Raw genomic sequence first — 27363 nt, forward strand, 5'->3', positions numbered from 1 at the left:
AGGTGAAAAAAGACTTCTTAGTCAAGGCAGTGAAGACATTAATCTTCCTGAACAGAAAACCTAGTTTTAAAGGATCTTTCCGATCTATAGCCATATTACTCTTTAATAAAATTATGCAGAAACATTCATAGGGTCAGATGGGATGATTTCTTTAATTTAACAGCCTCTGATGATACTACTTAATAAGCAAGTGACTGAATGGATGGAATATAGAAGCATCTCATCCACATGTTGTCTGGAGACTGAGGCCTGAACTCCTCATTCCCTTAACAATGTCTCTTCATCATGAGTCTTTCTCTCCACTACTCAGAGGAGTGATAAGGCTGATTTGGAAGAGGCAGAGGAGGGAAGAAGCATTAGAATGTTGTAAAGGAGAAAAGTATAACAAAGAAACTTTTTCTGATGTCTCCTGCAGATGTTTTCCTGCCTTTACCCGCTTTCTCTCCCCAGGTAACCTCCCTTGGTTGCAATTCCCATTCAGTCATTGCTGGTGACTTGGCAACACCTCTTTCCAAGGTATGCAGCAGTTATCTCCCTTTGAAAATATCACTTGAGGGAACATTCCCCAGTTTGGGAATCACCCTGGTAGTCTGTGGCATGTAGACTTTCCAGCATAGGTCTGCTTGTACACATTGTGAGGTTCCTTAGATCATATTAAACAAACGGGAGAAATTGTATCAGGGCAGCACCTATTCTGAACAATGAGACAACTTAGACAATATTGTTGTTGACTGTACAAAGAATGCTAGGGATTCTTGTTCACATCTAGAGTGGAGCTCTAGATAAGGAAATGTTTTTAATTATACCGACATTATTTTCTTACTTCGTAGACATCTGTGCAGCATCTTCTAACTTCTGTGTTTCTCACAGGACTTCACTATCTTCTTGCTTTAAAGACCTATCTTTACTTTATTCACCAGCCTAGTATTCTAATTAGAGTGCAAGAGAATACAGCCTGCTCTTGAACCAAGTCTAAAATCCGGGTCTGCTTCTACTGCTATAGCTACAGAACTTCACTTTCATTGCTTGGCAGAGAGAAGAAAATACTTGCTCTATTTTAAATTATGGCTTCTTTAAACAGCCTTCTTTTGTAGAAATCATTACCAGAAACAAATGCGTCCTAAAACCCTCTTGTACACTCCCTTCAGCCCATGCTCCACTAGAGGACACTGCAATCTCACTCGTGTCCCTGCGGGGATCCCGCTATGGATGTGCAGGGAAGTGAGAGCCGAGCAGCGTTTCAGTCTGCGAGCAGCCCCAGCACCACAGTGTAAAGGTGTCTTGCGGGTTGTCACTGAACAGCGAGTGAATTCAGCGCTGACGATGAAAGAAAACACTTGCACTGGCCACCTTGGCGAGGAACGGCACCGATTCACCCACGGATGCCACCGGGTTGTTATGTCTGAGCAGCGCGAGAGGTGGCACCAGAGCATCGCCGCCGCCACCAAAATGCAGCCTAAAGGCTGTTCCTTACTGTGATCCAAAGGACAAATATTGTTATTATTGTTATAACTGGAATCACAGAATGGTTTGCCTTGGAAGGGACCTAAAAGACCATTTAGTTCCAAGCCCCCAACACGGGCAGGAACACCTACCACTAGACAGGTTGCTCAAAGCCCCATCCGACCCAGCTTTGAACACTTCCAGAAAGGTGGTATCCACAACTTCTCTGGACAACCTGTTCCAGTGCCTCATCGCCCTCACAGCATCGAATTTCTTTTGAATAGCTAATCCAAACCTACTCCTTTCCAGTTTAAAGCCACTGCCCCTTGTCCTATCACTGCATAACCTTATAAGAAGTCTCTCTCCAGCTTTAGGCCCCCTTTAGGTAGTAGTCTTCCCTCTTGCCATGGTTTAAGCCCATTATCTTTAAGCTTAGTATCTCTTTAGGTACTTATTACAGAGGCAATTATGTAGAACCTGACTACAAACTACAGATGTCTTCATTAGACACGGAGGTGAAAGCAAGAGCACACTGGTAGGACAGAGCCTCTGCTAGCCATTTTCCCCCGCTGTTTGCCTCAGAGCCCAAGAGATAAATAACACTTACTTTGTGCATTAGGGTTTCTCAAGAATTGTCTTTGATTTTTTCTCTGGGTCCTGCTGTTTCGATAATCAGCTTCTCCACAGTTGCAGTCTTTGTCTTTACCACTGTATCCCCGGGAGTGAATGCTGCGGGTTCTCTTCCTGATGGCAAGTATGTCGCTAGGCACCTTACACTTGTGAATTCGAAGTTTGCCAGAAGCATCCTCTGTGCACTGCCATTTCTGTGAGAGGGAGAAATGGAGATGATTCCCCAGCAGCCTCCCAAACCACTGCTGCTTTCAGATGGATTGTAAAACAACACAGGTAAATTTCTGTAAAAATTTAAGCAGTCCTTTACATAACACATTGAGAAGGGAAAGATTTTAAGGCACAAAGTCACTCGCATTCTTCCCAACACCTTTCTCATGCTAGGCAAACATAAGTTTGAAAGAAATCACTGCAAATCTGCATTAAAAAATACAAACCAGACAAAAAAAAAAGATATATAAATCAAGAGTATCTAGACTAAACACATACCTGAAAAGAGCAAGTAAAAACCTTAATTTACTGAGCCAAGGCGTACAGCTGTCAGGGCTGTTTTCACCACCTCTACTTTTTCTTTGACAAAAACAAACTTTTTTTCTTTGTTCTGTGGCTCAAAATTTCTAACATGACTCAGGGAAAAATAAAAAAAACACAGATGAAGAAGAACTGGTTCAGTTGAGAATACTTTGGAAAGAAAAGGAAAAATTGCGAATGTAATCTATAGAAAAATACACAAACCACTCCCTACAACCAGCAGGTGCAAGCTCGGGGAAGAACCTTAGGGACAGTAAATAAGAAATTATCTTGGATAAACTCCTTTCAATATATAAGTCTAGAGATTTGTATCAGACTTGGGAGGAAAAGGTGCAGTCTAGAAGGAGTACCTGTAAAAAGCATTGTATGTGTGCTGAATATCAGAGCAAGTGTGGGAGAATGAGAGGAAACAGAGGTTTTTTTCCAGCTTGTCTGCGCAATATCTGTCTGACTTAGTTATCAACATCACTGAACCAGATGGAAGATTCCAGGTGGATTTTTCCAGTGGATCCACTTACCTTCACATACCAAATTAAAAAGCAACAGGGACTTTAATTTCCTTTCCACATGACACTGTCTTAAAAAAGCTAAATGTACAAGAAAAAAAAATATGGATAGGTGCTGAGAGATCAGGGCTCCTTCGCCCATGCCCAAAGCTTGACATATAGGGCACTCGAAATACACGACACAAACTAAGAAGCCAGTGAAGATTTTGAGTCAGTAGTAGTCTGAATAACAATAGGGAGAACTAGAAATAGCAGTGTTTATTTATAATTTTGATACAACCATAAATGACTATGACCCAGTGAGTTCAGTTCACTTTTTGCATCCTAAGCCACAATGACCAGAGTTTGCATACAAAGCAATTAAGTTTGGCTGGATATTGTCAAGAACAAAAGTCAATAACACTATTGATAACTGGAACCTTTTAGCTGCAGTTTCAGTTAAGTTTCCTATAATGTGTCCTTTTTTTGGTTCCCAGCACTGAATAGTGTAAGTAGCTTTCTCTTGCCTCATTAATAATAACAAGACAGCTAGATGCTGCTGGTCCTAATGGAGTCCCCAACTTAATTTTTGAAATGGGCACTGATATCAGAGCATACACATTTCGGTAAGTTCCATTAACTAATGGTTGCTCTGGACTGTTTTGGGGATGCTGTCATGCTGATGGAAGAATGAAGAAAGAAAACTAAGCCTTCAGGTAGATTTGCTGACCTGATAACCTGAGGGATGAGCTGATGTGGGTCTGCACCACATAACCATAAGGGCACTCCCCGACCTAACATGTGGGCTGAGTTAAAAGATGGATTTCACGCAGAGATCTTGCCTGATTGGCATGATTGATCTCAGAACAGTAAGCCATGTGTAAAAGGACATCAACTTGACCAAGTCTATGGCTGCCTGAGAAATTACACTCATGCCCAGACTTGAAGTGTAAACATACACCTACAAGTGACAACGTGACTTTGTACAAGTAAAGGTGTCCAGGAGCTGAAAAGTTTTGCAGACTTTATTCTGCAATAGCATGTGCACTCTTCCTACCACAGCAAGAGATGATTGTTACAGGATAAGAGCTGACTGCACCACTGTATTTCCTGTGTTTATTGGGTACATGTTACAGTTATAAACATATGGCAGTCTTTAATGAGTCTCAAAAGCACCATTTTAAAGCAGAATAAGTATTCTCTTTGTCTAGCATTAATTATAGCAAGAGGTTCTAGGAGTGGCTTCAATAACCATTTAGATCATTTTTAACAATATTATGACTAACATTGAAACAAGACTCTCTGTGTCTAGTACAAACCAATAACGGCTCTCTATTTAAAACAGGGATTAAATGTGATTCATTTCCTCTTTTTTTTTTTTTTAATTTTACTTTAAAAAGTGTCATTATAAAGATGTTGTAGAGTTCTAAGACGGAATTTTCAGTGTAACTTTCCTGAATCCCTGCCCATGCCAGCGTAATCAGGCACTGAGCATGCATTATGCAGTGAGTTGTAATGGTCCTTCTGCTCATCTTTAGATCCATAAAATGCATTAATGGACATAAAAGAAGATTGTGACTGAATGCACTGCCCTTTCCTTTCCCCTGTTTCCTACCTTCCTTCCCGCTATGAATACCAAACTATTCTTTGAAGTCCAGGAACATTAGGTTTGGTTTCTGGATCACCATTTCTCCATCAACTAAAAAAAAAAAACAACACTGGCTTATACACACTAAATATGTCTTCATTAAATTTTCATTTGTATATGATTTATTTTCCCCATGTTTATCTTCCTTCTTACTGTGACATTTCACAAGACACCTAAGCCAATCTAACAATTCATTGTTGCCATAGGAATGTGGGATAGTCCTTGCTTCTGGCTGCATGCTAATTTAAGAAACCCTGCACTGATTTACTCTCAGTTCAGCAGGAGAAAAGAGGACTAACTCAGAATCAAAAAACCTAAACTAATCATGTTGTGAAACCCAACTTGTGTCAGCCTTTTCCCCTGTCATTAACTCATCTTTTCCTTCTTTCATCTCATTTCATCACCTACCCTCCAACAACTATTTCCCTCTCACCTCAGCTCCCCACCTTCAGTTTGCATTCTGCCTCAATTTAGCTTCAGAGGGGAAGAAAAGGTGAAAGAAGACCTTCAATACTTCCACACCAATGGAGTCCTGAAACCCCACACCTGAAAGTTAGTGGGACTTAAGCCACACTGAGAGGGGCTTTGCTGGTTTACAGCCACCCTGAACCAAGCAGGGTCTGTTCTGCATACGCACTTGGAGCCTTGGCTGGATCTGTGTGTGCTGGCTGCCAGCTCTCCCCAAAGTGGTCCCTGCAAATTGCAGAGGCAACTTAGGAGAGGTAAAGGTGTAAAAGGAGTGGGCACCTAACGACTTTGGGTTTGTCCAGTTTAAGAAAAGGCATGGCTCTGGTTGCGACATAGAGCTACATAAGCAAGACAACACCACTTGACTTTGTAACTACCTGGGGTCTCAATTTCCTGGTATTAATCAGTTGTGCCACAACCTTCAAACTAAGTAAGTCTATTTCACTACTGATTATAATTAAGGCATAAAACTGTTTATTCAGCATAAGACACTGTGATGCACTGCACTGTAAATAGCTACTTAGGCAGGACTTTAAGTCAACTTTGTGTAGTTAATAGATTGTGACAGATGTGAGACAATTGCTGCCCCCTTATACAGAGGGGAAATGAATTAGACAATTCATGAAAGATGTCTCAACAGTAGGCAACCTAAGGGTTTCTACGAAATGTAAACACCTAGCATTTGCAGTAGACTCGTCAGTGTTAAATACCTTGTCAGATTTTATCACAAAGCTATGAAACCCTCAAAAACATGCAAGAGGAAATATAACACAGCAGCAATATTTTTACAGGTGCTTTTTCATTTTCGTAACGTATGACTGACTTTGAGTATTATTGCTCAGCCTAGGGAATGCTAAGATAAGGCCTGAAAAATGAAGACTTCATGAATTTAAACATGTCCTCAAGATCTCATTTCCCTGTTTTCCTGTTTCAAAAGGAATGCTCTAAATTTGAAAACAGTTCAGATGAAAATACTACCACGGGCTGTGTATGTGTGTACCATTTTCTTCCATTAGCAGTAACCAGATCTGGGAGAGTGCCAGGGGGCTTGATGTGAAAATGCTGGTAAGGGAATCTGGTTCAGAGCTGTGCTACTGCAATCAGAACTATCTTGCTTTTGCTTTGTCTGTGCCATCCAAAGTGGTCATGGCACACAGCATATTGAAAGGTGCCCTGTAATTAGCTGGCTCTGGTAAACAGTACAGAGTAGCTAGCAATTAATTTCTGCTGAAGTAGACCTGAATACTGAGAAATATTTACGGGCTGAGGTCGTGTCCTCTATGCATTCCCACAGAGCAATCACGAGCCCTGGTCCTGACCAAGGCTCCTGAATACCCCTGGAAATATCAGTCTGTGTTGTTACATCTCAGCAGTACTTGAACATTGCACATGAGTGCAGCTGTTTAGCAGGGATAGTTTGCCAGGTTCGCTAAGGGAAATTGAAATTGCTGCATTTTTATGGGAAAAAAAATCTCCTCCTTCATTTTAGAACTGAGTTGATGCTGCCTGTAAGGGCAGATCCCAATTTTTGTACCTCTCTCTCATAACTGAACCACCTTCTATTGAATCATGCTCCAGAGTCTGCTGTCATGAATATATTCAAAGACGGTTATTTATATACAACCTTACCCTCTGAGAAGCGTTCCTGAAAAATGCAGTGGTCAGTGGTTCAACAGACAAGGAAGCAGTTTGGTCTATAAGAACTGATGTAATATAGGCAGAAATGTATGACAGACTTTAGAAATACATTCAGTTAAATGCACAGGGACATAATTGGAGGAAAAAAAGAATGAAGGAATTAATCACTGTAAAGAAAAGGAGGAAAGAGAAAATTGCCGGGAAGTTTGCAGACTACACAATTTTGCATTCTTGATGCATGGACAAGATTGATTTTAAGTGTCACAATCATAGCAGTTCTCTAGTTATGAAAAATGCATGAACTGCTTTGTCAGCTCTATAAGTGTAGGTACCTAGGTTGACACAGGAAATATTTCACCTCCATAGCATTCCCTACCAAATCTATTAACTTGTCTGTCGTTACAGCTCAACATCAGCAGACTTCTGTTGTTATCCAACAGGCATCCACCCTCAAATGCAAGCAGATAGAACCCAATGAAAAGGATAAATTTAGTCTTTTAGTTATAAAAAGCAATACCAGTAATAATCTGTTAAATTGTACTATATATGTTTAATTTGCAGAGGAGTTAGTTTATATAATATTTCACTGTCTAATTTAAAATGGAAACTCTGCAAAAAGAGAACCTCAGAGGAGTACTACAGAAAGTGCTAAAAATGATTCTTGCATAAACGATGTTTTCTCTAGAAATGTTTTTGGAGCATAAAATTACTTTAAAAAAAAGGTTCGAAAAAATTGATCTGTTAAAAAAGGTGCCATTCTACCAAAAAGTCTTTCTGTTAGAGAACACTGATAAGATGATGGTGAAAATGCTAAACACAGTCATGCACTGAAAGACATGAAACCAGTGAACCCAATGATCTTCCCAGAATATCTCTGGATTTCATCCAGAACAGAGCTGATACTTCAGATTAAGAATTGCTTAAATTTGAAGAATTGTCAAATCTTGGAAGAGCTGACCTCTGTTTAATAAAAAACTTAAATATTTAGGCTGAAATGTGAAATATTTAGGCTGAAATATGAAATGCCATTCTTTGAAAGATTATTTTTAGAGATAAAGGAACTTATCTTCATACTTGGTTTCAACTCATAAACAGAGTGGTATTTTAACTAGAGGTATCATAATTTCTGGCAATTCCTACGAATTCTTGAGCAACTAAGTTGCAGGCATGTTTCTTTCAGCTATGAGGGATGGCTCTGCAGAGTCTAAAGTGAGGAATAGCTACAAGAGTTGTTCACAAAAGCACTGAGGTATGCGCTTTTAAGCACATAACTGGTCCCAAACACATATGCTTCCACTTAAGCCTGTATATAGATGCTCTGCTGAATTATTAGTAGGAAAAGATGGTATCAATGGGCAGATGGCAAAGACAAACCAGCTTTGAATCAGTGCTCTGGTACTACAGGTTGATCACCAGTGCCTTCTGCAAGCATCAGGAGATTGTTCTGGAACCAGAAGGATCCATGAGTGATGTTTATATGCCGTATCATAATTTTAGTTGGGTTTTAGTGGTGCTCAGGGTCTGGCTGTCAGTGGCTGGTAAGCCACCTGACACTTCTGGCCAGCTCTTACCAGCTTATGTGTTTTTATTCATACTTTGCAGCTGGTCATAAAGCTGACCTATACAAATGTATGGTCTGTGATATTTTTTTTATGAGAACATAGATACTTGAGCCAAACCAGACTATACCTAATAAGCCCCATTCTAATTTCCTTTATAATATTATCTGCAAGCTGATTGATGTTCTTTTAGGATGACAATTAGGCGTGCTTTTGACTGAATGCTGATATGATAATGTGACAAATATGAATCTTTATCATAAAAATCAAATTCCTATGCTAGGCTTTTAAAGGGTGAAGAATATGTTTGAAATGAGAGTACAGACTGCATAACGTGCTCTTTGGATCAGAGCCAGGAGAATCTTGCACATTTACCGCAAGGCTGATGTTTGGATTCAGCAACATGTCCCCAGTGGCTACCTGTAAAGCCTCAGATCACTGTAAAATACATTGAGACCTAATCTAACTACAATCTCACTGTAAAGTTTTCAGGCATTTTCTCCAAACAAAACATTATTTCCTCAGGGTAGTTTTGGAATACAGTTCCTCAGGAGGAAACACACTATTTTGCATTTCCAAAGCTGAGGTGCACGAAGAAGGAGCTCTTGGAGAGTGCAGCTGCTACAACATTATACCTGTCTAGCACAGTTTGAGTTGATGGGGATGTGTGTCATACCAACACGGGCAGTACGATGCATTTTTCCGTTCTGCCCCCTGTCAGTGCTCATTGGAGCTGGCACCAGACCACAGATCTTTACACGTTTCAGACGTTTGCTGTTCACAAACTGGCAGGTAGTGTGGAGCAGATGGTAGGAGATGTATGCCCATAAAACAAACAGACCTGTGTCTGGGTTTCGTTGCTGAGTCATCCAACCTAAGAGCTGAAATTTTACACACAATGCTTCACGGTCCTTACTTTGGGAGGATGGTTCGTTTTTCCCTGCTGGGAAAATTTTAGAATAAGGTTGTGGTTTGTGTGATTTTTCTAAGATGATAAAAATGCATGTTTGCCTATGGATTTGATACTGATTATAAATAATGGATCGAGCAGTACAGTGGAAACAGCCTATCGGTCACAAGACCTCAAAAGGTAACTATGATCTGGGAAAGAGTGTTACGTCCCAGAAGTCAAAATTATGCCTCAGGAAAATTCCCATGACTCAGACTGGTAGAGGGAAAAAGAAAAAATACTTATGAATTAATTCAACTCCTTAATTACACATTTAGGTAAGGGAAGAGAGAAAGAAAAAAGTATAAATGAAAACACAGTTAACATGGTTTTATTTGATATTTGCTAAGTATCCAGAAAAATTTCATGGGTGAGAAGATGGAATGAGTTCAACAAAAATAACCTGCCAGAGAATTTAAGAGCAGCTTGCCTCTAAACCTCCTGAACTAACATATATTCTCATCTCAGGTTATTCCAGTGGAAATCTGAGAAGAGATTTGTGTCACGATAAGGTCGTATTAATCCAGAGAAACATTTGTTCACATGCTATTATTTCTGCTCTATTGGAAAACTAACAAAGCTTTAGCTATAAGTTCACACAAATTGTTTCCCATTTTAAAACAATAGCAGAGATAGCAATGCTGCAGATGAATCGATATTTCTGCACTGCGTACCCTATTACAGTAAAGCTGAGAGGGTAAATATAAAAATATCCTGCAAACCATTTAAGTGTTAAACCCACCAATATCCACTGCTAAACTAACTAGGCTCAATCAGATGACCTCAGTAAGTTACACCATGTAAACTGGTGACAAATTTGGCACACAAACTATGAAGAAAACCTCCCATTCCCCCCATAATTTCTTGAGCATTCCCTGCAATGGGGAGGGACTGCAAAGGAAACTTTTACCCTTCTCCAAGCCCTGAAGCTGAGCAGAGAGCCCATCTACTGCTTCACCTTCACCCTTCAACTTGGCCTGGGTGTGATGGGACTGCCTGTGCTTTGGGTGAGCAAAGGTCAACAACCAGGTCAGGGCGGGAGCTAAAATCTAGTCTATATCCAAATATGATATGAGCAGATGACCCATAACTCACTCACAGGATGGACAAAATTAATGGCACTTCCCAAGTTGTGAAGCTGAAGAGGAAGAAAAAAACATGAAATCTTCAAGTCTAGGTACTAATCAAAGATTGAGAGCATGTGCTGGAAGGAACATCTGGAGGTTCATCCTCCTCCTCAAAGCAGCAACAAAATTATTAGGTTTTGGAAGTGTCCCTGGATGGACTTTCCACAGCCTCTTTGAGCTTTGGTTCTTAATTATGCTTATGGTAACACTTTTTTTTCCATGCATCTTGTTAGGCTTCCCCTTGCTGTAACTTGTCTCTTGCTGATGACCATTTTGCTGTGCACCTCCAAGAAGTGCCAGGGTCTGTCTTCTCTCTAGTTAACCATTAGTTAGTTGAAGGAAACAACTAGATTTCCCTTTTGCATTCTCTTCCACTCCCCAGTACTTCCTCACCATCTCAGGGGTCCTCCACTGGACTTGCTCCAGCTTACCCTCTACTCATGGAGGTCCCAAATCGAATGCAGCACTCCAGCTGCAGCTCACAGGCACCAAGGAGGGGCAAGTGCTCACTTCCCATGACCTGCTAGCAGTGCTCTTGCTAGTGCAGCTCAGCAGGCGTGCTCCTCTGTTTGGCAAGGGCTCACTGCTGACCCAAGTTAATGACTGCCTGAACCTAACTCAAAAAGTGAACATATCCAACATACATCTCAATTCTGATGTGTTCTCAAGAAGGTGATTGAGCTTTTGGAAACTGTCCTCCCATAAAGGGGATTACGAAAAAAATAACGAGGGGACAGTGCTCCACATTGAAAGTGCTGCAATCTGTCAATGGTGCTAAAAAATTTAAATACATTAAAAAACATGGTGAAAGTAGTTTATAATTATATGATTCAGATGCTCGACATTTTCTCTTCTGCCCCCCCCTCAATTTTTTAGGTTTATCTACTTTCAGATAGACATTGGACATTGAAAAATTTAATTAAAAATTATCTTTACTATGCTAGGTTCTTTTTTTTTTTTTTAATAGCAAATAAGCTGAAGCTATTATAATGAGTACCACATCCTTAGAGATTTTGAAACTAGCAGGTCTCAGGATCACACCTTGCTTTAATACAGGAAAAACTAATTGCTTTCATTTTGCACTTCATTGTGTTCTCCATTTCAAATAAACTAAATATTGACTTAAGTAAATTTAAGTTAAGAACAAGCTCTAAAGGTACTAGACAGTACATTGGTGTATTAATTCCCCAAATGCTTATTCTTAGTTTCAGACATCTAGCAGCAACTTCCCACAGACCAGTAATTACATTGTTTAAAACTCTGGCAGCAATCACTCATTCTGTGAAGGCAATTTTTATTTAACTGACATTCACTGCAATTGATTAGAGTAAATGTAGGAAGTATTATAAACCACAGTAATTAAAATGAAGATTTTTTTTTTTTAATATATATATGCACCTATGTAATTGCAGTTAAATATAATAATCTCAAAAGATAAAACACAGTTAAGTCCCACATAACAATATTTCCTCTTTCTCTTTTCCAAGAGGTGCAAAATGACTGATGCAAATCTGCTGGAGGAACCTCATAAGTGCACACTGGAACCCATCTGCACTAAAGTAAAATTATTTGACCCCCTAACTTCTGATTGTTTGAAGACCTTTTCTACATGGAAAAAATCCCACAGACACTCATTTCACATTGCAATGCCTCACTGAAGCTCCTGTTATTTCAGTTTTGCACACCCTTACTGTTCTATGCTGACTTCCCTGTGAGCACCTCAAGTAGTTCATCCCTGACAGAGAAACTGCCCTTGCTTCTCAAGGCTGGTGTGAGGGCAAATGGGGTGGGAGGAGTGGGTTGTGCACCAGGGCCTGAATGAGCACAGAGGACGAGCCCCTTCGTGGTGCTCTGACTGATGAAAGGTTTCAGCAGGTACGTTTAACTTCAACATCCCTGGAGAAGAGCTTCAGGATGTTAGAAGTACCAGGGACAAGTTTTATCTCTTTGTTTAAGAAAAAGAGTTTATATACTCCAATGCTTAGGTCTTAAATTCGTCTTAAAGAGGGCAGTTCAGCCCTGCCCTTTATTCAGCTGTGAGGGATGGCTGCTGGCTCTGTGGAGCCAACATATCTTCTGCGCTTAAAAGACCTTGATAGGAATTTGTAGGTGGGAGACCTGCTATCAAACACTATTGCTCTCATAGCCTCCTTGATAACTCAAGCCTCTCTTTCTTCACCTTTTGATCAAATGGGATTCACAAATATGGGATAGTCTACTGCCCTGGGCTGAGAACAGGGCTGTGAGTAGTGTTTCCTACTGCTTCAGTTGTGATATCTGGTCAGGACACTTAACCTTTTCTCTTCACATGTGGAAAAGTAAAGTCATTCCAAACCTGCATTTTGGCATGAGAGGTAATAAATATAAGGAATAATTGCAAAGAAAATATTTTGGTACTTTAAAACTAAACATTTTAGCGTCTAACAGTCTAAATGACTTCATTGATCTCCTTTAGTTTTTATAAAACGTTCAGATTTTCAAATTTAATCTTTGTTTACAATGGCAGTGCTTGAACTTCTGAAAACTTTGCCCTTGGGTGAGACGGCAATATTGTGTATATGCCTTCAAAAGTGGCTGTGCTTAAGCAGCATGTGTGAGGTGAGAGCTGTGACAGAGGACCTGACCAAGGATGTGCCAGCCAAAACACTAATCCAGTCTGATCTGATTAACCAAGACTTACTGTAACACTCTAATGAACGAGAAGGGGGAAGGTAGGGACGGAACTTTTCTCTCAGCTCTCTGGTTTGCTGTGCAGGGCTCTACCTGCCCTGGGCAAAGCACCACGGGTGGCTGCGGAGGGGAGCAGAGCACAGTGAAGGCTTTATGCCCTCCTTCCAAAGAGCCTACCGATATTTCAGCGCCAGGTCTATGGCTGGCTGCAGTGGTCTGAGCAAACATCTGAGGGAAAAGTGCAAGTGCCTGCCTGGGAGAAATCACCTCACACTTCTCTGGGGAGGTGTGTGGGGATGGGGATGGAACAGGAGGACAGCAAGGCAGGCATAAGGCATTGCCTGGGGCCCCCAGCATGTGCCCCAGCATGGTTGGAGGTGGTGTCAATGAGAGGGCGTACAGATCCCTTACATTATCTACCCAGTAAATTCATCATTATATGTTTCCATTGGTATAGCATTAATTCAAAATGGATTGAAGAGAATTTGGAGTCAGACTCACTATTTCTTAATTTAGCTCTCTCCCTCTATATGCACTACAGAGCTTAAGGTGTAAGCATAGTAGTCAGTGGTGCAGTAACTTCTGGCTTTACGAGCAGGCCTCTGTATCAGAGTCAGGCGTTATACTGAAATAACTAGGGCTACAAGAAGGAAAAGTAATGCTTGGGTATGGCTATCGCTGCCTGAATCCTTATAGTGACCTGAAACAGTGAGCATTTCTGAGCAAGGCGACCCTTCTGTTAAAGGTGTTTCAATAAATAAAAAAGCATTACTAAGTGTGTTGTACATCCCAGCAAATGAAATCACATGCAACCTTTGGACTAACCAGCTTGCTTCAGTAATTCTGAACTAGCCCAGGAAGTACAAGCTTTCACTGCTTCAAAAGGTTCTTTCCCTTACTCATAGTTATCACCGAGTTTTATTGCATATTTAGCCATACACTGAATCAAATAAAAAGTAGTCATTTCATATCATAATTGAGCATGTGAGTTCTACTATAAGACCTTTACTGAGACAGTGAACTAAGGGACAGTCCTTCAAAACCTTACATAGGATCACTGCTTGAAGCAACTTTTTTTTTTTTTGCTCTGATATTCACAACAATGATCTCTTAATTATCTTTCAAATGCCATATTCTTCAAATTCTTTTGATCCGTAGTGTAAAATATGTATTTCCCTATGGGTCTTGGAAGACTGAATTTACTTGTTGCTTACCTGCCCTGGTTGTTCACAGGCTGTCTGGTATCTTGCTTGTTGGCATAATTCTTTGACTCTCTCATATTTTGGTAGTTGATTAGACTGCTGATTGTTTTTGCTGGATTCCTCCTTCTTGCGCAGAAATTTGCTTATAAAATAAAAAAGTTGAACATTTTAGGTACATTCTTCTAAACTCTTAAGATGCTGAATGTAACCTGAAAAGCAAAGCTACTTGAAGGTTTACTGCCTACTCAGGGAAAAAATCCTCACATTTCTGTTATCGACCTTTGATGAAGGTCATGTACTGAAAAAAAGGCTCAAGTGATTGGCTGAAAATTGCCCAAAGAGAAACAAGGGTTGTTAAAATATGTCAAACTGTACGGTTCATCACCATTCATACATCAATGTGGTTTCTTTCACAAGGCAAAACTCTCTGAAACAGTACTTGCCTGGCTGAAAAAACCAGCTGAAGACACAACAGGACTTCCATACTCAGCACTAGCTTGACTGTACTTTATATATTACAATGTGTCTTATGTGCACCATTTCGTAATACATCAAACAAGATTTCCACAATCTGTAAAGTCATAAAGTGCCAAAAGGTAATTGCTGTAAAAATTTTACCCAGAGAAAATTTTCACAGCAACAACTGGGAAGGTGAGAGGATCTAAGTAGGTAACAGTGAAAAGAGGAGCAGTTACAAACATAACTCTTTTCTTAGCTGAAACAAAAAGGAGGAATGCTTTCAGTCTGTGAAGGAAAATACAAAATCAATTGATAAAAGAATTCTGCGCAGCTGGATTTGAAACAGAGATTTGGTAAGAAAATAAATCAGATGATGCCATCAGTGGGTACAAGCACAATGTTAAGGAAAGAAGCTAGGAGAGTCACCAGAAAAGCTTGCTTTCAAATTTCTCTGGAGGTAGGGATTTGGGAGCATAGCCCCTTCCAAAGGCAGTGGTGGGAAACTAGGAAACATGTCAGGCCTGTCAGCTTACTTGCAAAATTTACTACTTCTCTGACCATAAAAAGGAAGAGGAGGGACCAGAAAAGAAAGCACGTACAAGAGAGTGTTCCCAGCAGGCATGCTCTCCCAAAACTCTCTCACCCCTAATAATTACCCTCTTTCCACCAGAAATGTGTCACGCCAAATTTTGGTCTTCTTATTTGTTCGAAACCTGAAAGTAAAATAATAATGTTTACTGCTGGCACTTACGTATAGCACTGCTAGTGTTAACAGAATTATTTTTGAAAAAAACAACTCTCTACTTACATATATACCTGCAATTTTATAGATGTGCTGTTTAAGAGACTCTTCAAATGGGTTGTTGCCATGACACAGCTCATTGTCACAGAATCCCTTTTTCCACTCAGTTTTTTATTTACTTGGGTGTTTGCTTCTGAACTGGCTAAAAACAATGTTGGGACTCACCTGTTTCCTGGTCTCTCCAAGTCCAGAAGCTTTAGGACAGATTTGCCATCCATATCTGGAGGTGTGTCAAGTCCTGCTATATCCAGAATTGTTGGAGCAAGATCAATATTCAGAACTATCTGAGGCACTCTGCAAATCAACAGAAAAGGTCATAGTTGCCATGTGTTTGATATGTAAGTCTTCACATTCTCTTGGAAATAGAATGGTAATTAATGCTTATCAAGACTTTGAAGATGTAAAGCTCTACACAAGTGCTAAGTTTAGAAAACTTCCTTTGAAGTCTACAACTCCGAATGATAGGCCAGCACTGCAGACTGTCATTGCAAAGAAAAAGCTTAGCACAATAAAACAAGGAGGTGCAGCAGCCATACTGCTCTTATCTCACTGACAATGAGGGCATGATGCCATTCATTCTGATAAACCATAGGGTGAGCAGTAAAGATGAACACATAGTTTTTAAAAGCAAAACCCAGAGTCTAACACTACATGACTGTGCATTACACAATTTTCTCATCTCCTTCATAACTTATTCATAATATGCAAAGTGAAAGACCTGCCTCTTTATGAGACTCATTGCTTTGAAATAATAGGGCATCCTTTATGAAATTGAGCTAGACAGAGTGATAATTACATGCTCTTAGAAACATTTTACATCAGGCTCAACAGCTGAGCTTAGAGACACAAGAGAACGTACACTGATCCCGGCTCTACACTTGGGCCACGAATAAAGAAAGGAACTCGAATATCAAAGTCATACGGCATTGACTTCCCCTTGACCAGTCCAAACTGCCCGATATGGTAACCATGGTCAGCAGTGTAAATAATGTATGTATTCTCCAGTTCTCCCATCTCTGCGAGCATCTGGTGTAACTGCAACACAGCACAGAAAGAACTCTGAGTAAAGTGTAGCAAAGCATGTTTTGTGCATAATCATGTATAACCATCATTTATAACCCTTAAATATACAGGACCAAACATGGCATCAGTGAGGTTGTTTACACAGACGTTTTAGGGATGGGCATTTTCACATCTTGTCTTTACTGAGCTGCTAAAAAAATCAGCTTACAAGTTCAATTTCACATTTTACACAGGGGACAATTAAACAGGTCCAGAAAATTAAAATAGAAAAAATATGGTAATAATGGTGTAGTTGCATTAGTATGTCCAAAATTCATTGTGTACTCAAACAGAGCTTGTGAAAAAAGTCTGCTACAGCTTTAGGGGAAAAGGCACTCAGATTTGATTTACTGTGTTAGTCTACAGCTTTCTCATTCCTTACAGTTGTGGGCTTGGGAAAAGGCTGTAAATTTTTATTAAAGTTTAAAGAAACCTCTCTAGGGGAAGATCTCTGGTCATGGTGCTTGATTTTGGAACAAAAAGTCATACAAAGTACACCTAATAGTTCATGTATCATGTTACCTATAATTAGCTCTACACTGCATTGCCTAACTTCTGCAAACACTAGTAGACTGACACCTGAGTTGCTGTGATTTGCCAGTTTCCAGATTTCAGCTGAAGGACAATCTTTGAAGGGAGCGTGTGAAATGAATAGAAGTTGTCATCTGTGCACCTGTGTCTATCCATGTGTACACACAGGTGATGCATCTTCTGTTAACACCAGGCCCTATATTAGGCCCAGGGACTTCTCCCTTTAAGAAAAGTCATCAGTTTATTGACCCAGCAATTGAAAAAGAAAGTGACAAGCTCGGCATTATATTGCAGAGAACCAAAACTCATTTCTACTGGGGATAAGTGGAGTAATTCCTCACAGAACAATGTCATTCCCTGGAATGTGGTTGGTGAAGGTAAAGAATGAATGAATGAATCTAATTTTGTTACTGACTTATAAGATTATATTCAGAGTAGTTTCTTGAACTCACTCTTTCCATAGAGTCGTCAACTGACATCAGGGTCTGAAGTCTTTTGCGCTGCAAGACATTTGTAAACTCCATGTGGATAGGCAGCATGGGCCCCGTGTACTGCATAATCCAGTGCTTATCCATGTTTGGTGCATAGTTATAGCTGGGAGTGCTGGAGGGAAAGAACGGATCTGAAAAGTTGTGCAGCATTACAGGCATCAGAGGAAGGTGAGAACTGCTCTAGCACAGAAATAGCCAACAAGCAGTTAAGTTACAAATTCCATGTGATATCTGACGAATACCAACAAACATCGCTTCAGTGGCTTCCAATCTTCATTGGTTTATGTATCACTTCCTCAACATTTTTTAACCGCTGTCTTTCTGAGCTTTCTTTCAGACTCAAAGATCACTACAAGATCCATGTTAATATTTGGGATATGCCAAAATATGTTACTCAACAAATCTGTAATCATTAAAAAGACTTATCTGAATGGTGCATCTAACAAAGATAAGCAGAAAAATTAAGAAAGTCAGAGATCAAAGATGAATGCTTCCCTTTAATATTAAGGTACACTACCCTGATGCATCCAGTAAGAAATTTACCTTTAAACAAAACTCAAAGAAAGATATTTTTCAGTGGGACAGAGAAATTTAGTAGTCAGTACCAAGAACAGCACCAGTGTTATCAGTTTTCAAGGCACCCCAAAGAGAGAAAACACTGACTTTTTCCCTTCTCATTGCCAAAGGTGAGTGCAGGAATTGCCAGGAGCCTGAGTGCAATCCCTCCAGGACTGAGTTCCTGGCTGTAGGGTCCTGTCAAGAGACAATGTGGTGGCCTTGAAGGAGCAAGCTGAGAAAGCGATGTAGCCAATGCTGTTGGCTCCATACCCGTATTCAATCTCTATCACTTGCTTTTGGCCCTCATTAAAGCTATGCCTGATGGTGTGGTACACGTGCAAATCCCACCCATACCAAAATAACATTCATACCTTCAATTCTGTGAAGGTACTATTTTTTCAATGTGAATGTAAAGCAGAGTGCATTACCAGCATAATATTAACTGTGACAACAATACTGAGCTAACACTACTATTGATACTAGTACTAAGAAGAAATAAGGGCATAGAGTCCTATCCAAAGCGAAAAATGATGCTTTTGGAGTTTACACAAGCACCGAGGGAAAGATTTCAGAGCGGTATTCTATCCCTAGCCAGTGAATTTTTGAAGGACATCATATAGAAAACAAGAATATGTTCACAGATACACTACCTTAGAAGAAAAGGTACTGCAAAAAATATACCAAGTAAATTTGCTGTACAGAGAAGCAGGTTACGAAAGCTCTCCATCAATCCAGTTTTTATACCTAGCATACATGCTAGACATAAAGGTGAAGAGAAATCAAACAAAATCCATGTCCCATAATATTTCCACCTATGTATGAGCAGTTTCCTTCTCTAGGAAGAAGGAATCCAGGTTTTGTCATTTTGATTAAGTTCTTTGTCTTTTACTTTTTTCCTGTTTCTAATACACTACAGCACATAATACATGAATTGTAGAATTACATTTGAAAAATAAACATCTGTAGAAAGTGAAAAAAATGCTGCTGTGTGATTAGATTAATTTGTTTCTTGTGATTCTCTTTTCAGTTTATAATAAAAATGTGATTCAATATTAATTTACTGTTTAGGTACTGAAAATTATAATGTGTGTTAAGGCACGTTTTCCCCATTGAAATATTTATGTGTAGTTATCTTTTCTTCAGAAAAATACCAATACCACTGAACAATACCAACATTGTATCCAGATAAACTTAAAGCCACACCTTTGCTCAGTCCTTCATATTTCTTAACATGGCTGTATGTAATCACAGAATAGTGGAAGCAGTTGATTTTACTGTATCAGATATTGTATGATAACCTATATATAATCTGAGGACAAAAATCAGCTGAAAGGATAATATAATAGACATATAGTCAACTGCAATAAATTAATGCAGTCCACATTTTAAGTGGAGACTATATTTTGAGAATTTATGTAGAATTTGAGAAGTATGCCTCTAGTACACACAGCTAGTTTTGACTAGTCTACTTAACCATTAGCCTCAAGGAAAAGAGAAGTGAGACAACAGTATCACAGGATTTTTGAACCTTTGGTAGAGATTAAGAAGTATGAAAAGCTAGGTCCCTACTAAGCAAAGAAAAGCATAAACTAGAATTCCTTTTCTGCTGGAAATTCTTTTATTTCATGTTGAAAGGTCAAAGTGTTTGTAATTTCCCATGGTTGAAATCTTATTTCTAAAATGAATACTGCCACAAAATAATAAAATTTATCCCAGGAGCACAGCCATTGTGTTGTTGGCTAGCCTGAGCAGTCTTAGCACAGGGACTGATGGAGCCCCAGACCTTGGAGAAGCAAGTCTTAGGAACTTTGGTCACCTATCAGTTGTTAGGCACACTGACAAAAGAGGATACTTCGAGTGCAAACTTTCCTCTGCATCTTTGGAAGTTTGTCAAACGAGACGTTTTCCCATGAAAGAGCTCTATTTTGATTAATCAGCATTTCCTAGTAAAACCCTACTTTTTTTCCAGTGGAGTCCTGAGTGCCCCTGCCACAGAGCGATGAGGTGGCTGTGAGCTGTGCTCAGCCAGCAGCACCATGACAGCCTGCTGCTGTGCCAGGAAGGAGAGCCAGCTGCTGAAGCAGGCTCAGGTCTCATGTTCCCAGGCCATTGTGGGAAGCCTCCTCCACATAATGGATAATCTTTAAAAGCAGCACTCAAGGATTTAGCAGGGCGGTTAAAACCTTTCACAGACACTTCCCAAATGCATTTTGAATTTTCTGGGTGAGAAAAGCAGCAGGCAGAGAGTGAGCAGAATTTTCCTGCCAGACAATTCAGGCAATGGGATCTTCTGTGAAACATCCAGTGTCACTGGCTGATGGTTAAATGTGAAACAGGGGTCCAAAGTGTCAGAGAAAGAGTACTAGAGAAGAGACAGAAATGCATTCCAACACCCCACAGTTTGTCTATGTTCCCTGTGTACCCCTGTTTGTTGGGCCTTTCAGAAATCCACCAGAATGGCACTGGTTGCCAGCCACAAGATCTGACATTGCCCTCAGATCTATCTACCTTTTTTTTTTTTTTTGTAAAACAATCAAACAAACACTACAGAGGTGAATCCTGGGGAGAATGCTGCTGACTTCTGAAAACTTTCCCATGTAAATAGACCTCTTCCCTGTCAGTGATAATTGTTTAACACAACATTTTTTTCTTGAAGCAGTTGGAGATATCAACTAAATGTTCAGATGTTATAAGACCTTGAAAATCATCAGAGTACAGTCTGTCACTGTTTCTGTTCTTCCATTTTTGGGAACGACTTTGCTCTGTATTGACAAGTACTTCTGTAAAGTAACACTGACATCCACATTTCGTGATTCCTCTTTGCACTGGGAGTATAAAGCTGAAAACATGTACCATACCTTCTATTACCTCTTCTCAGTCACAGTTCTGCTGAGCAAATTAGCTGATCCATGATCAGCAGATAGTGTCAGGTAGCCCATTATTTTCAGGTTGTCCATGGCCTCCAAGTCTGGCAAGGAGCTACTGCAATATTTGTCATTCTTGTAAAATACACTAACCTAGGCAAATCTAGATTGCTCAATTGATCACTTACATTTGTTCAACACATTCTGTGCAGAACTTAATACACAGAGTCTTCTTGGTACTTCATGACAGATCTCTTCTGGCACTGGGCAGGACACTGGAAGAGGCCAGATTCCTAAAATTTTGAACCGATACCCCCAGTTTAACTAATAAAAACCCCCAAATACTTAACAATAAGACATGCTGAACATAGCCAGACACTTTCCCGTAAACACATCTTCATAATGAGAACATTAATTCACCCTGAGATTTTGTAATCATTCACCTACCTGTGTAAATAATATCACAGAGAAATCTACATTGATAACTAAATGTTCTATAGGCTATGGAAGGAGTAAATATCTTTAAGCACTAGTGCACTTTTCTCTTTAAAGGAAGATTCACCACAAAATCTATCATTTCTTTATCTGTAAGCATCAGTTCAAATAGGTACTTATAGTTATGTTGAGAGAAAAGGAGTTGTATTAGCAGTCACCTTGTGGTCAAAAGGCCTCAGTAACTCTTTCTGACAACATATTTGCTATATTTATATATTTAAAATTGAACTTCAAAATAAAGAGTACCACATTAACTCTTAAGTTAGACAAGAAATAAATCCAAACCAAATAACCTAAAACAATGGATGTTTGCACTTGAGGATCTATTAAAATGGGGTTCCCAAGCAGCAAATAATTCAGAAATGAATTTCACTATCTTCTACTAGTAACTGAACTGAATTGTGATATTCAATGAAATAAATGGAATATAGCCCTTCTGCAAAATATTATATAAATAAATAATATATAAATAAATAATATATAAATATATAATATATAAAATATCATTAAAAGATATTTTACAGTTTAAGAAAATATTAGGAGATTACACTTGAATAATGTTGTTTAGATAGTTGTAATATCTGTGTGAAAAAGCCATAAAACAGAGTACATCATGTTTTAAGAGCTTACAGAATTCAGTACAACTTTAAAATAAGGTTTGCTTTCTAAAAAATTGATCTAAATATATACAAGTCTCTAACAGATGGGTTAATGTGGAAAGAAACAAATATATTTACAAACATTTGTTCAATTGCTCATAGTAAAAATCTGTCTTTGCTCCTATTTACAATCTCCTAATTCCCTTCTGTTTCTATTCAACAAAAGAAAATTATGTTCACAAGAATACTGCCTAAAAAATGTTGGTTTTAATAATTCCATAGAGTTCTCAGGGGTTTTAATCTCCAAAGTGTTTAGCTAATCTGTTTCAATTGGGACTCCTCCTGTTAATGAAAATAATACAGTACTTAGATGCCTCAGGAACATTTTCATTTCATAAAAATAAAAGTCAACAACATTTTAAAGTAATACCTATCGTAAAACTGATTAATAATTTCTGTATTAATTAATACAATTAATACTTTCTGTACAGAATTAACACTTTTATTCTTTGAAATATGATTAGCAAACATAAGTGGTCATGTTTCTTCAGAAAAAAAATGTAAATAAAAGAAGGAAACAAATTCTTTCTTTCCAGGGAAATTAGACTTCCAGGTTTAGCCACTGTTCTTGGAAAGTAGGAAGCCTAGATTCTGGGCAAATTTAAAAGTAAAAAAACCCAAACATGACCAGTGGCTATGATCTGTATTAATGTGAAGTTGAATTTCACCATACTGGGTCTGCTTTTGCTGCCTTTTAAAGGGAGAATCTTTTATACCCAGTGATATTTATAGAACTGGGGATGTGAGGTATGAAACTTTCACTCTGAAATGTAATGCAACTGCTATATTTCAGAATAAAGAAGTAAAAAAGTTGTTACCTGCTAAACATAAAACCTTTTTATTTTAAGAAACATTATTTGTTGCTGCTGCAGAACCTCATTGTGAAACTAGAATCTTACATTTCTCTTTCACACCATTTCTTCTAGTCTTGTTTAAAGTCATACTTGCAATGTGATAATTTTTATCATTTATCTCTAAGTCAGGAGTCCAAGCAGGCCTCAGGCCAGCAGTGACACAACAGATTGATATGTCAAGATTTATTACTGATGCAAATGTATGATCCCACTCTAATGGTCAAATGTCCACATTACAAGAAATACCACTATAACCGCCAAATGCTTCAGACTCAGCCTCAGGGACTCCAGATGCAGTCACCTCACACCTCAAAATCACAGTTAAGACTCCTCTGGGAATCCAGAGGTGCAAGAGCATTTCTCCTCATGCTTCACTACTGCAGACACACCACTACCTCCACACCTGGTCTATCAGCACCTACCACATAATCTTTAAATGGAAATATAAAGTTCTGCCTTTCATATCATCTACCTCTTCTCACATTAGCTTTTGAAGGTTTCTGATATCTCCCAAGATACCATTTCTATCTGTTTCTCCTAAGATCCCTATCTTGGCAATAGGATTTCTTTCAGGTAGTCATAAAACCTTGCTGTCAGTCCTCCTGCCAGCCCAAGGATCTTTAACTCAGCACAGCCAGCAGTGTTTCAGATTTCCATTTTTTACATTCTTCAGTAAACCTGCCTCCTGCAGATTTTTGCTTCTAATGTTTGTTTACTCACAGCTTATAAACAGCTTAGGTCTGATTCACAGTTCCCCTAAGACTGATTCACACTGGAAGGTAAAGGGAAGCTAAAGTGCCAGAGGCCCTGAGCATAACTGAGAATTCAGGATTCCATTAGAGTATCCTTTGAGTCAGAGCTTTCCTGCTTAGCTGTCTGATGGAACAATATTGTAATGTAACATAACTTCACATTTAACAACAACATTTCCAAAGGTCTAGCAACCTGCTCTCCAACAGCTGATGTTCATTACCACAGCAAAAATCTATGTATTGCTTTCATCTAGTACATCTTCTTCAGTCCCATTTTCTTCCACAGAAGTGATTTCTGGGCATAGCTAGAGTACATGCATTAGTATGATTTATTTTCAGAAAATATATCACTCATTATGGTCAAAGCAGCCAGGAGAAAGTTTCAGAAATGTTTTTAGTTGTCAGAAATAGGACATATTTTAAGGAGAGCAGAAGTGGGAGAGTGGGGGGGAGAATGGAAGCTTAGAAACAATATAGTGTCTGCTTCTTCCAGTATTATATAGTTTGTGTTTCATTTCAAACTGGAGTTAATAAGAATTAGTAAGAATCACTTAATTTTAATAATTAAACAGTGTACACATCATTATTGTTCTTGTCCTTGTAAGGCTTTTCATGCCACTTTAGCAGGCTGTTTGTGCTGAGGAGGACAGGACTGTAACATAATGATGGTATGTAATTCTTCACTTTCTTTTTGGCCCTGATGTTTTTTTCATAAGTGTTATGGACTGTGTTACTGCATTCATTTGATTTTATTCTTGCCATGCTGATAAGGGAGGAAATGAGACCTACAGACCACATTTGAGGGCAGAACTCTCCCTGAACCGGAGTATTTCCTTCCGTAGCCACTCCCCTCTTCATATGTGCCAGTGGAAAACTTCTTCTAAACAAACTTCTGGGTTGTGGGTTAGTGTTTTGGTTTGGTTTTTTGGTGGTTTTGTTTGTTTGTTTTTTAATTTATAGAGGCAGAATTTCAATCAAATGGCACTTTACCAGCAAAGACACATCATGTAATTTAAGGGTCTGCTTCAGCTACTGTTCTTTTAAGCAAAACTTCCCCTCACATGTGGTTGACAGGCTATCTTAATCCTTGGTTTGTAGGTATAACCTTCCATCTCAGTTTGTTAAGCCAGCAAGCAGCTTTTGACCTGGTTTCCCTTCTTTGTTGGAGGTAGGCGTTACAGTAACATGATACAGCAACTACATTTTTAAAAACAAAATCCAAGGTCAGATGGCTGTCACCCAAGGTCAGAAAGAAAGAGATTCAAATGGTGCTTGACCACCAAGGAAGAAAACCTAAGGGTTAAATGTTCAAATTACACAAATCTTGGCAGGAGGGATTTTATTGTTCTTGTGCTGTTTTCACACGGAGCACTGAATACTTCTGTAAGAACTGAACTACTTATATCTTTTAGGGCATGTTGCTAGAGCATAATATTTTTGGTAGAGAAATCAGTTGTTTGGAATCTCCAGCCACCCAAACTGGCAGTTTATCTTCATTTTGTCTCATTTCTTAGTCTGCAGACTGAACTTTAACACATGCAGTCAGTCAGTGCAATAAGAAACACAAAACAACACAGCAAGGATCTCTTGAGGTCAATAGAGCAAAAAATCTTTGCAAGAAGGTTGCCAAGAAATTAACAACACCAGAAGAAAAGAAGCAACACAGCCGAGTGCTCTCACAAGTAGCCCAGCAGAGCAAGATATTTAGACCCCAGGAGTCTACACAAATAAAAATTAATTTACACACAGGTACTTTAATGAAACTAAGCCTCAAACAGATAACTAGGATCTTCTATTGATCTTTGGAGGTAACGTGCAACCCGTATAAGGTGGAGAGGTAGTTAAAAATCTGGAGACTAACCAAACCCATTTGGTCTAGCAGCACAAACTAGGAAACAAGTAGGCTGAAAACACCAAGCAGTAGAAAGTGACAAAAGCATGATAAACCAAAGCAAGTTCCTACAAGCACTTTTCAGAAGACAGTGAGCAAGGAGCCTAAAATGAGTTCCTTTGGCCTGGGGAGACGTAGGGGGAGATTCAGTGATTCCAGTGCTTTTCTTCCAGACATGGTCCCCACAGCTGAGCGGAAACAGTTTGAATCCTACCCTCCTGTATGATGGATAGTCCCTCAGCAGACAGAATGGCTTGCCTGAGGCCAGGCAGTCTGTGCCACTAAATGGGAAGCAATCTGTTGAACGGGGTGAGAACAAGTAGAAATAACTCTCTTGCTATGAAAAGTGGCAATTGAAAGGAGACATGTGAGGGATCCATTAAATTTGATGTAGTGACTACTCATTATTCTTCACAGGATAGGAAGTAAGGGACACAGGTGGCATAACCAAGCTCTAGGTTTAGAAGGAAATAAAAAGCAGACCTTTGTCCTCAATGCAGGGAGTGGCACCATGGCACTTGTTGCCACAAGATGGTGGGACTGCCATCAGAGCTGAAAAAGGGATCAGACTGATGCAAAGAGAATGGGGCACACTGACCTGGATGCTTCACCTCAAAGGATGATTTCCAGAAGCTGGAAAAACAGGTGAAAAAGTTTGTAGGTTTCCCACCCCCTCCCCAAGCATTCCCTGCTGTTTTCTGCTCGAGTGCATAATTCAGGACACAGACTTAAAAAGTTCTTTCATACAACCCAATATTACCGTTCTTCTGTGTTCTTGGTTATCTTATTTGTGAACTAATATCTCAATTTCATTAGTTCTCCATACAGGTAGAAATTATTCTGAATATCTAAATAACTGCAAAACATGGCTGACTGGTTTGCATTACTTGCAAAGCCTAGTCTCAGGAATGTGCACTGTTTGAGAATATAAGATTATAAGGTCAGGGAAAGTGGTGTATCTAGAAAGTAGCTACCAGTAAGAGGATAAGAAAATACCAACTAACAAATATTTAACCATATGCCATGTACAGCAAATCTCTTTCTGGCCCCAACTAGTGATCAGTTTATATATGCAGTTTATGCAGTAACTGCTACATTGCAATTTTAAAGTAGTCAATATAACTACAAAAACGTTGTTGGGTATGAGCTACTGCAGGGTGCCCAAAATGCAATTTGCAGGTCGAGAAGCTTTCCCACTGTCTTACGAAGCTGATGTATCCTCATTTTAAGACATCAAACCAATGTACAATCCAGATGAAATATTTTATCAAGGTAGGGTCTGATGTGCAAAGACATTGTTTAAAAACAAATGGAAAGACTGGTCTACAAACCCACGGTAGACACAAGTGCAATGGAAAACTTTCATAGCATCTCACTGTAAGGAAAAGGACACAGAATATTCAACATATGAAGCAAGATGTGTAATCCAGGACTATCCAGAGATTTTTAGCTAGAGTTGGTTTCAGTTCTAAAACCAAAATGAATAATTCTTTTTTTTTTTTTTATTATAGTTTAATCACCAGGAAATATTAAATGTTTTAAAATGCAGTCTAACAGGCTATTTTGGGAATCTGACCGTATCTAGTCTATAAACA

The 27363-nt window shown here is 39.2% G+C and overlaps 1 protein-coding gene across 5 annotated transcripts in view; it reads right to left on the reverse strand.

Annotated features, from left to right (window-relative positions):
• The window catches only part of SULF1 (sulfatase 1), a 97998-nt gene that overhangs the window by 13047 nt on the left and 57588 nt on the right, over nt 1-27363 (reverse strand). For 4 of the 5 annotated variants that reach the window (XM_027905211.1, XM_027905208.1, XM_027905209.1 and 1 more), the window contains 6 exons: nt 17657-17807; nt 16471-16646; nt 15777-15905; nt 15466-15522; nt 14363-14492; nt 2051-2267 (listed from right to left, as the gene is read on the reverse strand). In XM_027905211.1, the coding sequence (XP_027761012.1) occupies nt 2051-2267; nt 14363-14492; nt 15466-15522; nt 15777-15905; nt 16471-16646; nt 17657-17807 (860 nt within the window). The remainder of the gene's footprint in view (nt 1-2050; nt 2268-14362; nt 14493-15465; nt 15523-15776; nt 15906-16470; nt 16647-17656; nt 17808-27363) is intronic. The other variant, XM_027905212.1, reaches the window with a different exon arrangement.

Source organism: Empidonax traillii, unplaced genomic scaffold, assembly GCF_003031625.1.
Source record: "Empidonax traillii isolate 1590-97213 ecotype Southwest subspecies unplaced genomic scaffold, ASM303162v1 scaffold1130:size175532, whole genome shotgun sequence".
Classification (NCBI taxonomy): domain Eukaryota; kingdom Metazoa; phylum Chordata; class Aves; order Passeriformes; family Tyrannidae; genus Empidonax; species Empidonax traillii.